The following is a 13,942-nucleotide window of genomic DNA, read 5'->3' on the forward strand; positions in this document are numbered from 1 at the left end:
AATTAAATATGTCAAATGTTTGTACATATTTCTGAATCAATATGAACCAGGAGACCTAAGATGAAACTGTGATCACAACAGTCACAGATGCACCACAGCAGCATTTGTCAAGAGGACAAAATAATAAGACCAGGGTTTCTTGTCTGAAATATTTCATATTTTGTTGATAAACTTGGAAGGTTTTAACATAATTTAATTATCCTTTTGTAGAAGCAAAATAATACAATTAATGTTACTAAAAATGCAGATGTCTGTTTTTTCTCTGATTATGCACATTTAAAACATTAGTTACTTCATCTGCCATAAAAATTACCTTTCCCTTCTTGGGTCTCACACCAAGGTTGCTTAAAAAAATACCCTCCTGATATTCAGCATTTATTTAATACTACAATATATAAATTTCTTCTATAAAGATAAATCTATGTAGTAAATAATTTCAGATAGATTCCTTTGAAAGAAAGCAGAACACGTAATCAGAAGATTCAGCTGGTGCATCATTTCAAGTACACAGGTAATTTCATTTCAACTGTTCAAATTACCGCAGTTAATCTGTTCATATTCTGTAACAGCATTAGGAGTAAATGGTGATCACTTCACGTCCACCACCTCGCACTAAGAGAACTCTGTTCAGACCTTCAGTCAAAACTTCCAAAAACTCCATGTCTGGAGGCCAATCAAGTCAAGGTTTTAAGATTATAGACAAGAAATAAAACAACCTTTAAACATAATACTAAAAAACCCTTAATAAATTGTATTCCTGCATCCAAAGTGCAAGTGCAGCAGCTGCATCCAATAACTTGCCTGAAGCACCTAACACATTCATCTTTCATGAAGTGCAGCCACAACCATTTTAGGTCCCAGCATGCAAAGAGCCTGCCAGCTCAGATCAAGAAGGAGTAATAAATGTTGGGATCTATGTAGGCACCCCAGAAATGCTAATAAATAGATAAAATTGGTATTAAACTCTATTATTTTTATCTAAGCATTTTAGATAAACTGAACCCAGAATACGAGTGTTATCATTAAACAAAGACAACATTTTCCCCCACTATTTTTGGTTTCATGAAAACATATTCTGCAAGCGCTGGTCTTAAAGGCATAGGTCTCTCTAGTTAAAATACGAACAAAAAAGCCACAGTACAGACAAAAAAAGCACACAGCCCCTATATACATATAAACAGATATACACATGCTCATTTTACTCATTCATATCAATAACAACTTTAATTTATGCAACTGTTGATCTATATGATATTGTTACTTTTTTGTATTATAGTATACTTCACCATTAAAACAATAAAGCATAGGATACAGTTTTCATCCCCTTTTTTGTTTTTAGGAGGTCCAGGCATATTCAATAAAACTAGCTGAGCATGTTGTGACTTATTTAATATTACTCCATTGAGCTTCACAGCAGTGTGCATTCTTCTCACATTTGACTGATTCCTAGTACAGAAACAAACTTTTCTACAGTAAAAATGTTATTGTAACCAATAACTATTTTAATCTGTACACCATAGATAAATTTGTGAACTATGATAATTAGCTGAAAATGTCATACTTGTAATAGAAGGAGATGCCTAAAAGGATTAAACTTAGATCTCAGTACATCTTAACTTCTATAATTATAGTTACTCATTTATTAAAAATCAAGTCCAATTTTGATGGTTTATGAAAGAAGGGCTATAATTTTTAACTTAAAATTGGTAATACTTTCCTTCAAAATAAAATGAAATCTAAACATCAGTACTGCTTTCAGGACAATTTCCTTGTAAGTGAAATTTAAGCCAAGGAGTGGATATAGATTGATAGAGATTCCTAGAAATCTAATTGAGGGAAGAATGCAAAACAAGGATTTATAATGGAAATTCAGACACAATCTTTGTTATAGCATTTCTAAATGCACTGTAGCAAGACTCTGCAGATACAGTGGGATTTCCCTTAAATTCCTTTGAAAATCCCAGCATAAGTTAAATGACAGTCATACTATAAAATCTTTGAATGAAATTCAATTCATAATGGGAAACTATATGAGAAAGTAGCAAAGTGGTTAGTTGTTGGCAATAACACCCAAAGACACCACCAGTCTTAGCACTTAGGACGGAACAATCCCATGCACTTCTACAGACTAGGGACCGAATGGCTAGGCAGCAGTTCTGCAGAAAAGGACCTGGGGTTACAGTGGTCGAGAAGCTGAATATGAGTCAACAGTGTGCCCTGGTTGCCAAGAAGGCTGTATAAGTAGGGGCATTGCCAGTAGATTGAGGGACGTGATCGTTCCCCTCTATTCGACATTGGTGAGGCCTCATCTGGAGTACTGTGTCCAGTTTTGGGCCCCACACTACAAGAAGGATGTGGATAAATTGGAGAGAGTCCAGCGAAGGGCAACAAAAATGATTAGGCGTCTGGAACACATGACTTATGAGGAGAGGCTGAGGGAACTGGGATTGTTTAGGCTATGGAAGAGAAGGATGGGGGGGGGATTTGATAGCTGCTTTTAACTACCTGAAAGGTGGATCCAAAGAGGATGGATCTAGACTATTCTCAGTGATAGCAGATGACAGGACAAGGAGTAATGGTCTCAAGTTGCAGTGGGGGAGATTTAGGTTGGATATTAGGAAAAACTTTTTCACTAGGAGGGTGGTGAAGCACTGGAATGCGTTACCTAGGGAGGTGGTGGAATCTCCTTCCTTTGAGGTTTTTAAGGTCAGGCTTGACAAAACCATGGGCTGGGATGATTTAGTTGTGGATTGGCCCTGCTTTGAGCGGGGGTTGAACTAGATGACCTCCAGAGGTCCCTTTCAACCCTGATATTCTATGATTCTATGATTTAGTCATTCTTTTAATTAATCTCACAATGGTTTTGTTATGACATTTTTCTCCTTGTTGTTTGTCTCTGTCTCTAGAAATAAGTTATATGGACAGGCTTCTGAGTTCACTGGTGTGAAAAGATATAGAAATGGACATAATAGATACAATGACTAGATATCAGAATTTATCCGGGTGTCTTGGGTATTGCAGAGCTGTTCCATTTTTCTGAGTGGTCCTATTGAAATCAGTTTTGTCCTGGCTTCAGTAAAAATTATTAGACATCTTGGGTGACTTCCACTGTGCTGCTCAGTGACTGCCTCTAAGATCTTTGTTTTCCACATAAGCAGATATCACTTCTGCTCCCACCAGCCACAAGAAAGGTGCTTACATTTTGCTTACAAATGACCAGGGACACCTGTCATCTAAATGGCTACAACTGAAGCTTTGAAACTCTATGCAGACCTCTTTCATGGTATGTGGGATCTTTTGGAAGGAAGCCCCCCTCTCAAGCAGTGATGATGTCTTTCGTCAATGGGATTACTGCTGTGCTGACCTATGCTAATTCCCATATGTTTTTATTTAACATTGTAGTTTTAATGAGATATCAGAGTTGCATTTGGGTGATGAGGCCCTGGCATGCTGGTTTGACTCAATGCCCTGGCAGAGTGAGGGTTGTCTGGCAGGCAGAAGAAGGCTATAGCTCATTCTCTGGGACTCCAGAAAAGCTACCTTATAAATACTGCATCTCTCGAACTTGGCCTAGGGGTGAGGGAGGGGGAGTAAAAGAAGGGAAAGGGACTGTCCACGTGACTCTCCCTCCCCTCAGATGCCTTCAAATTACAGCAAAATTGTGAGAACTGAATTTCTCATCCAATACATAAGGTTTCCCTATAAAAGGGATATCTAACATGAAGAAATTATTAATTGGAGAAGTTGTTGGTTAGGAACTCAGTGAAGGTGACAGATGACTGGCACTTTTTGGAACAAGAAAATACAGTAGAACCTCAGAGTTAAGAACACTAGAATTATGAACTGACCAATCATACACCTCGTTTGGAACCAGAATTATGTAATCAGGCAGCAGCAGACCCAGACACAGACACACACACACACACAAAGCAAATACAGTACAATACTGTGTTAAACATGAACTACTAAAAAAAAATAAAGGGAAAGAAACATTTTTCTTCTGTATAGTCAAGTTTCAAAGCTGTATTAAGTCAATGGTCAGTTGTAAACTTTTGAAAGAACAACCATAACGTCTTGTTCAGTGTTACAAACAGTTCAGAGTTATGAACAACCTCAATTCCCAAGGTGTTCGTAAGCCTGACGTTCTACTGTAGTTTGGACTCAACTTTTGGGATTCTCTGTAGTTTAAAGGATAATGATGTGAGAAGACTGTAAAAGAAAATGATGGATTTAGTTAGGAATTGATTAAGGCATGAATGAGGATTAGAACAGAAGCAGTCTCAAAGTAAGGATAAATTATGGCAATATATCACCAGCGGTGACAGGCAGATTAATAAAAAAGGGAGATGTATAATTCCAAGGTTTGTGGCTTTGGAAACAAAGTTAAAATCCAGATAAACCACATGATTTTATGCCTGTAACCATCAGCCATATTTACTAGGACTGTCAATTAATTGCAGTTAACTCAAGCGATTAATGCAAAACAAATTAACGACATGAAAAAATAGTTGCAATTAATCGCAGTTTTAATCTCACGGTTAAATAATAGAATACCAATTTAAATTAATTATAAAGATTGTGGATGTTTTTCTACATTTTCAAATATATTGATTTCAATTACAATGTAGAATACAGTGTTCAGTGATCACATCATATTATTATTTTTATTGCAAATATTTGCACTGTAAAAAAGATAAACAAAAGAAATAGTATTTTTCAATTCACCTCATCCAAGTACTATATCATGTACAATACACCTCATCCAAGTATCTCTTTATCATGAAAGAGCAACTTACAAATGCAGAATTTATTTTACATAAATTCACTGAAAAGGAAAACAATGTGAAAAGTTAGAACCTACAAGTCCACTCATTCCTACTTGTTGTTCAGCTGATTGCTAAGACAAACAAGTTTGTTTACATTTACGGGAGATAATGCCTACTTCTTATTTACCAAGTAGCGGGCAGCAATATCTATTTACTATTTACCCTATTCCTTCCCTACCTGTTTGCCATGCTCATTGATTGTGTAATGTTTAAATTTAGATTGCAGGATCTTGGGGGAAAAGATTACTTTTTCTATGAAGAGCCTAACACATTTTTGGGTGCTATCAAACTAATAATAATAAGATTAATTTGGATACAGATTTTTTTAACCTGAAGGATTTACTTCATTGTTTACAATTCTGTGGAAGTAATTATGGTAGCTAGAAGATGACAAAGAGTGAGAGAGAGAGAAATCAAAGATCATAGAGAGAGAGCTACAAAGTCATCAACAAAAGACAGAATTCGGTGTAAGGTGGTGGATGTCTTTTAGCACTTCTGTCAAAACAGAGAAAACCCAAGAACAAAGAGAGGAGGAAAAGTAGAGTACTTCTAGTGGCTCCATTGGGGTGGATAAACTGCCTCTGGACAGCTACATGATCTGGTTTTATGAATCTGTTGGTAAATTTATTTGCTTCCTATAGCCCAAATGAAGAGTATGTGTGTGGGGTGGGGGTTGGGGGGAGGGTTGTACAAGGAAATCTACAGTTTACCAGTTGGGAAATGCAGGCTTTTTGAATAATACAATTTTTTAACAAGTCTCAGACTCATTTTTTTCAGCCCACAGTGCCATACAGTAGCATAATCATAATTAAAATGTTTAATACATACATTCAGTGTTCTAAGAAGATAATTAGAAAAAATGAAGGTCACTTATTTTGCAACCAAATACTGTCAGGTTTTTAACTATTTATTTTTTTAGCTATTGACTACATTGACTATCATTTTTGAGAAACTTATATGTATACTATGAATTACTCTGAAATAAAAAACTGATAAGGTATAGGAACTAAAACAGAAAAAGCTGACAGGAAATGCTATGCTAATTATATTCACATGCCAAATCACAATATGTGCACAATATGCATACTGTAAATCATGGGAAGCAACTACTTTAAAGGAAACATGCAATAATAATAATAATACACAAGAACCAGGGAACACAGCCTAAATTAAATCAGATTTGACTTACAGATTTCCCCATTCTCTACATGGAAGAGAAACAAACATGAAAATACATTGCTTTATGCTATTTGGTGCATTTTTAAATATAGCAACTTCAGCTGATAAAACACTGTACAACTTTTGTGGTTTGAATTAAACTTTCCCTCATTGACAAGTAGTATAATTTTAGAGTTCTAATATCTAAATAAAAAATGTCAATCTATGTTTTTGCATGAATCAAAAGGTCTGCTACCAGAAAATAATTTAAAAAACAACAATTTTAAGTAAAATATAAGTCAGTTTCTAGTACAGCTTCTGAAGAGAACAGTATTTTAAAGTAAAACTCTAACATGACCAAACTGATATTCTGCATTTGTAATAGGTAAAAAATTCCAAAGAAAACAGGCTCCTAAGTGACAGAAGTTTCATTTTCAAGAGGATCTAAGTTCATTTGACTTGCAGTTTTACCTATTATTACTAAAGGTTAGCTCTTACAAACTTACACATCTACACAGTAAACCTCCCCACCCCTCCATGGCAGTGAGTCTCAAGAGCCCAGGTCAACTAACTTGAGCTTGCAATATGGGGCTTAAAATAACAATGTAGATGTTCCTGCTTGAGTAGGAGCCCGAGCTCTGAAACCTAGGATGGAGTAGGGTCTCAGAGCCTGAGCAAGAATGTTTATACTGCTATTTTTAATCCCATAGTGCATGCCCAAGTCAGATGACCTGGGCTCTGATACTCACTGCTGCAGGAGTTTTCTGCAGTGTAGGCATATCCTTAAGCTCCTGTCTTGCAGCTTACATATGTGGGGAAAACCCTGGTACCTGGGTAGAATCTCATTGACCTCTGAGGGCACAGGGGTCCACCAATCTGTTGTAACTCACAAGAGTGGGGCCTAAGTCTGTTTAATTAGAGTACATGATTGAATGAATTTCTTAGGGCAATATTTAGCATCTTCTTTGCAGTTATTTTCAATAAGAACATTATACGTGTAATATGACAAATGTAAAATGTGAAAATGCTTCCTCTAAAGCACGGTTACAAGTAATGCAAATGTATCAGTCACCCAAATTAGCACTTATTGCCTCAAACATTAGCCTCCTCTATACTTCACGTAGGGCCTCATCTTGTAAAAATGTATGCATGTAAATTCTGCCATTGACTTCAGTGGCACTACTCCTGTGTATAAAATTACTGGCATGCATACGTTTTTACAAGATGAGGCCTGAAATAATACCAGAAAAAGGATAAAACCAGAAACTTATTAAAATCACATTTGTACTTACGGCTTCATGTTGAAGATATCTTTAAAACCTGTTATATTTGTTTCTCTATTTTTGTGCTTTTCAGCTATAAACTTTTCTTTAGTCCAGGTCATTTGCACTTTTTCAGGTGTAGCAGCAGCAGTATCACACTTAACAACCGCTGCTGAATGGGATGCAGTGTTTCTGTCATGTATTAACTGAGCCTGAAAAAAAATAAAATAAAGAGAACAGGTCAAAATATAGTCATTTTAGAGAGACAAAGAAATTTAAATCACTGATCTGCACAACCTAAATCAATGGGAGTTGACAGACTTGGAGCATGATCAGCCCCAAGAGGTTTACAAACTATGATACCTTATGCTGCAAACACATGCTTAACTTTAACATTGAAGCCAACGGAACTACTCAGATGCATGAAGTTATTCATTTGTGTTTACTGGGGTCTAATTGAGAGGCTTATTTTTATAATTAAAACTAAAGACAATTTGCTTTAATGAAAATTTGAGTCCAAATTACTGTGCAACTTCAATTCTAATTTGAAGATTTTCCTGGGAATTTCCATATGTTTAAAAAGATGTTTTTCCAAGCTGCGATTAGGGTACCCATTAAGAGTGAAAAAAAGACGATAAATATATCTGCAAATACTTTGCACTAAATAGCACTAGCAGAGATATCAGAAACAATTAACACTGAATTGGTATCTGAAATAAAAAAATCAATGTCCCTGTTTAGGACAGCAATCATGTCTAACTGTCTTTCATTGTTATGGAACAGAAGACATTTACAATTACATTAAAAAATGCAAAGGGAGGGAATATTTTGTGTTAGAGATACTTGGATTTTATTTCATTGCTTAAATGGAAATTAACACAAATATGCCCACAGTGTCTAACGTATGTGGAATATAAAGAAACACTAATGTAATGCCACAAACTAGGATACCCATCTTTGGACATAAACATTTAAAGTGCCATATTTTCATCATAATTGAACTAATAAAGAAATTGATGAGTGACATTTATAGTGTAAAGATTCAGATGTTTCACCAGAATTATACAAATAGTGTTGCTCTCTATTTTTGAGAAGATAACGTACATCTTTAGGGGGAGGTTTGCACTCCAACAGTGAAATTGACTTCAGGGGGGCAAGAATTTCACGCTAGGTTTCTGACTAAATGGACTTAGAGATGCTTCAGCACTGGCTATATGCTGCCTGATACATGATAGACTTCTAAATGCAATTTTTATTTTAAATATTTTGAAGGAGTAAAATATGCTTCTCAATCGAAGTCCTCAAATTCTAGAAATTACTTAAATGAGAAGGGAGAAGTTGAAGATATCTTTGCTAATTTTCTTGAGACTTTTAGAAATTCCAGACATTACTTCTCAGGAAAATCTATAAATGAGAGAAGATGTAATACAGTGACAGTTTGTAATAGCAGGTATATTCACAAAAGATAGTGCCGTGATAATAAAAATAAATCATAGTAGGTAATACTAAAATCTAAATTTCTTGAGGATTGTTTCCAGCAAGAGAAAGGAGAAGACAAAAAAATTGTTTTCTATCACATCACTACCCGCATCAATTTTGTTTAACCACAATTATTTATTTATAGGAGGAAAATGGGCAAATGTTTTGTAAAAAGTTTGAAAGCTTTAGAGAAAAAAATCTGCAATTTCATTTCCAATCTTTAGTACTACATTTTCTAAAGTGGCACTGTAAGTGTTGTAATGAGAATGGAATATCCAGTCAGTATTACTTCAGACTACCTCTTCTTCTGGATTGTCATTAGATAAGAGTCTAATATATCTTGACCAATGGGCTGTGGACTAGAGTAGCTTTTTCTTCTGACTAAGCCCTGAGACTCATCAGTGATGCTCTGAATCTGGGACGTGAAGGTCACCAAGTACAACCAGCATACAAAAAAAGGATATAATAATTATGCTACTCAAATAACAATTTGTCTTTATTTAAATAGCTGAAAGTGGGAGTATTCTGAAAACAGATACAGATGCCACTATGTAATTGTGTTTGCCTTTTACAAACATGGTGCTCATTTGCACAAATTAGCATAGCGATGTATTTCTAAAATTTGATTTGAAGCACTACTTTGAATTTAAAAGAAACAGAGATCAAAGAGCTATTTTGTACTTAAACAAGCAGACTGTACACAAAAGGAAAAAGATATTTACTTCAATAGAAGGTCACACATGTAAAAACCTAGCTCCATAGTAAGTTAATGAGTTTGTTTTCTTGGTAACAGACAAGAATTTTTACACAAACCCAAAAATAATTTTAGAAAGAACACACACACACAAAACATGTATTGAACAGCCAAACTTAAACACTCGTAATAAGATTACTAAACAACTATTGATATATGTTCAGTTTACATTTAGGTTTTGCCAAGGTATGTTGAATATATTGTGACAGGGTCAGGCCAGATGGCTATAGGAGAGTAATTGAAGGCAGATATATTAGCCCCAGGCTAAGTAGGTCCCTTTTCCCTGGGTGCCTGAATGCAATCATCTACATATAAGATTCATATCACTATCTGGGATATGCTGGGATATAGTGTTTTGGAAGGTGAGAGAACAAGCCATCAACAAAAGAAGCAGGAAATCATTTGGGGGCTTCCAGACCCAGTGTGTTTTTACATTAACACAACCACAAACAAGAGCAAGAAAAAAGAAGAAATATTCAATTAAGGCCAAAAGGGACCATTATATAGTCAACTTTGACTTCCTGTATAACACCAGCCATGGAATTTTATCCAGTTATTCCTGTATTGAGTCCAATAACTCGAGCTTGACTGAAGTATGTCTTCCAGAAAAGCATCCAGTCTTGATCTGAAGACTTCAACAGACAGGTAATCCACCACTTCCCTTAGTAGTTTGTTTCAATGGTTAATCACCCTCACTATTAAATTCAAATTAGAAACAAGGCACAGATTTTTGTCTACCTTTATCTTCCAGTCATTTGTTCTAATTATAACTGTCTCTGCTACATTAGATTAGATTAGAGCCCTTTATTATTTGGTATTTTCTTCCTGTGAAGGTACTTATACACTGTGTTCAAGTCACCTCTTGATTAAATTAAAGAGACTGAGCTTCTTAAATCTCTGTGTACAGCACTTTTTCTCGCCCTCAAATCATTTTTGTGGTTCTTCTCTGCACCATCTTCATTTTTCAATATCCTTTTTAAAGTGAGGACACCGGAACTGAACACAGTATTCCAGTATCTGTCTCACCAATACTGCATCAGAGGTAAAATCACTTCCCTACTCCCCCAGTTTATTCATAGAAGAATCACATTAGCCCTTTTTGCCACAGCATCACACTGGGAGCTCTTTTTTAATTGTCTACTGTGACTCTTAAATCCCTTTCTAGAGTCACTGCTTTCCAGGATACAGTCACCCATTCTGTAGGTAAGTTCTGCATTCTTTGGTCCTAGATGTATGACTTGCATTTGTTGTATTAGAAAATGCATTTTGTGTGAACGGGCCCACCTGATCAAGCAATTCAGTTCACTCTGTATGATTGTCCTGTCATCATCATTATTTACCACTCCACCAACTTTTGTACCTCCCTAAAATTTACTTCCAGATCACTGATAAAAATATTGAACCGTGTTATGCTTAGAACAGATTCCTATGGAGCCCCACTAGAAACCCCTGCTTAATGATGTTTCCCACATGGCAACTACTATTCAAAGCCCCCTTCTAAACTAGGATTAGATATGACAGAACTTTCATTTAACTTTATTTCTATGCAATGTTATAAATATTATTGGACTTATTATTATTACTTTGAATACATTAACATGAATATGACTTTTCCAAGTGAAGTGACTATAAAGTAATTCCAGAATTCACTCTCATAAAGGAAACATACAAGAGGGCTTATCTGTTAGAGAGGCAGTGTTTTCTAATACAAGACTGGCATCTCTGCCACTGACTGACTATGTGGCCATCTCACCTGTGCATGACAGTTCTCCATTGTTAAAAAGGAATAATACCTCCCTACTTCACAGGCATGTTGTGAGCATTAATGAATGCATGTGTTTTGAAGATGACAACACTATCATATAAGCATGAAGTTAAAAAAAGAAGAAAAGAGTATTTTTTTACCTGTGTGAATAAGAGAGCATTTGGGGTGCATAAGATTATTCAAGAATATTGAGATTTAAATAGCAGAAATGAATTTAAGAGATTTTCACTGACGGATTGAAGACATGGTGCAGATATTTGCCAAAATCCAGAGTGTTGCATGAATATATTTTATTTTAAAAATACATTTTTATGAATAAAGCTATGCAACAGTTTTGCCATGATTTTTTTCCTGCAGTAAATTAAATTAAAATGTTGAAACATTATAGACTCACAGACTTTAAGGCCAGAAAGGACCATCATGATAATCTAGTCTGACCTTCTACACATTGCAGACACGTAACTTCACTCACGTACTCCTGTAACAGACCCTAACCTGTGGCTGAGTTGCCGAAGTCCTCAAATCATGATTTAAATACTTCAGGTTACAGAGAATCCACCATTTACACAAATTTAAACCTGTAAGTGACCAATGCCCCATGCTGCATAAGAAGGCAAAAAACCCCAGGGTCTCTGCCAATCTGACAGGGGAGATGGGGGGAATTCCTTCCCAACCCAAATATGGAAACCCTGAGCATGTGTGCAAGACCTGGGAAAGAATTCTCTGTAGTTACTCAGAGCCCTCCCCATCTAGTGTCCCATCACTGGCCACTGGAGATATTTGCAGCTAGCAATCACAGACCAGCTACATGCCATTGTAGGCAGAGTCATCATACCATACCCTCCATAAACTTATCAAGCTCAGTCTTGAATCCAGTTAGGTTTTTGCTACCCCTACTCCCCTTAGAAGGCTGTTCCAAAACTTCACTCCTCTGATAGTTAGAAACCTACATCTAATTTCAAGCCTAAATGTATTGATGACCAGTTTATATCCATTTTTTCTTGTGTCAACAGTAACACTTCATTTAAACAACTCTTCCTCCCTGGTATTTATTTCTCTGGTGTATTTACATAGAGCAATCGTATCTCCCCTCAGCCTTCTTTTGGTTAGACTAAATAAGCCAAGCTCTTTGAATCTCCTCTCATAAGGTAGGAGACTCAAATTCATCTGATCATGCTAGTAGTCCTTCTCTGCACCTGTTCCAGTTTGAATTAATCTTTCTTAAACATGGGAGACCAGAACTGCACACAGTATTCCAGATGAGGTCTCACCACTGCCTTGTATAATGGTACTAACACTTCCCTGTCTCTACTACAAATACCTTGCCTGATGCATCCTAGGACTGCTTTAGCCTTTTTCACAGCTGCATCACGTTGGCAGCTCATAGTCATCCTGCGATCAACCAGTACACCCAGATCTTTCTCTTCCTCTGTTGCTTCCAACTGATAAGTCCCCAGCATATAGCAAACATTCTTGTTAGTCTCTAAGTGCATGACTTTGCACTTTGCACTATTAAATTTCATCCCATTTCTATTATTCCAATTTTCAAGATCCTCCAGATCTTCTTGTGTGATAGTCTGGTCCTCCTCCACATTGACAATACCTCCCAACTTTTTCTCATCTGCAAATTCTATTAACACACTCCCATTTTTTGTGACAAGATCATTAATAAAAATGTTAGAAAGGTCCCAAGACTCATCCCTCAGGAACTCAACTACCAACCTCCCTCCAGCCTGAATTCACCTTTCAATATGACCTGTTGTAGATTCCCCTTTAAGTAGTTCCTTATCCACATTTCAATTCTCATATTAATTCCCATCTTCACTAATTTAAATAATAATTTATCATCTGGAACTGTATCAAATGCCTTACTGAAATCCAGGGAGATTAGATCTGGTACATTTCCTTTGTCCTGAAAAACCCAGTTATCTTCTCAAAGAAAGAGATCAGGTTGATCTGGCATGATCTGCCTTTTGTAAAACCATGTTGTATTTTATCCCAATTACTATTTACATCTATGTTCTTACTACTTTCTCTTTCAAAATTTGTTCCAAGAGCTTGCAGGCAATTGACGTCAAACTAACAGGCCTATAGTTTCCCAGATCACTTTTCTCTCCTTTCTTAAAAACAGGTACTTGTGATGTTCTATATTTTTTTGGTCATCACTCTTACAAGACTATGATAAATTTTGTACAAAGTACGCCTTGTGAGATATCATTTGAAAACTCATAATCTGCTGAATATTGTTGAACTGGCAAAATGTGTGTACCAATATTGTATGAGAAATTATTAGATTCTACTATGTATCGTTGTTATAACATGCTCCAAAGCAGTCACAAAACACTTTTTCAGAGACAAAGACACCCTAGTACCCCACTTAGGTGTTAAACAGCTATCAATGCCATTCTTCATCAACAGGAAGGTGTAAACAAGAAATTTGCATTTCATCACAGAGACAGTTCAACCCTCACATCCACAAGAGACTATGTGTTGCCTACACCCCAGCTGGGGGTAATCCTCAAAGAGGGGAGGATGATATAAAAATGAGAGACAGTGGGATAGCAAGGCTGGTGCATATATCATTTTCTTTGACAAAATGACAGACTTTCTATGAGCTTGCATTGTTCAGTAGTGTGCTGGACAGCACAAGATGCACATTACTGGGGGAAAGTCTGACACTAAGAATTTGCAGGTGTCA

The 13,942-nt window shown here is 36.2% G+C and overlaps 1 protein-coding gene across 1 annotated transcript in view; it reads right to left on the reverse strand.

The window, feature by feature from the left end:
• Nucleotides 1-305: 305 nt before the first annotated feature.
• SLC12A7 (solute carrier family 12 member 7) overlaps nt 306-13,942 on the reverse strand; it is a 321,321-nt gene continuing 307,684 nt past the window's right edge. Inside the window, exons 22-24 of the mRNA XM_074945079.1 lie at nt 7,277-7,458; nt 1,313-1,446; nt 306-663 (exon numbers count right to left, since the gene is read on the reverse strand). Of these exons, the coding sequence (XP_074801180.1) occupies nt 572-663; nt 1,313-1,446; nt 7,277-7,458 (408 nt within the window). The 3' untranslated portion in view covers nt 306-571. The remainder of the gene's footprint in view (nt 664-1,312; nt 1,447-7,276; nt 7,459-13,942) is intronic.

The sequence above is a fragment of the Natator depressus genome, chromosome 2, assembly GCF_965152275.1.
Source record: "Natator depressus isolate rNatDep1 chromosome 2, rNatDep2.hap1, whole genome shotgun sequence".
Taxonomy (NCBI): Eukaryota; Metazoa; Chordata; order Testudines; family Cheloniidae; genus Natator; species Natator depressus.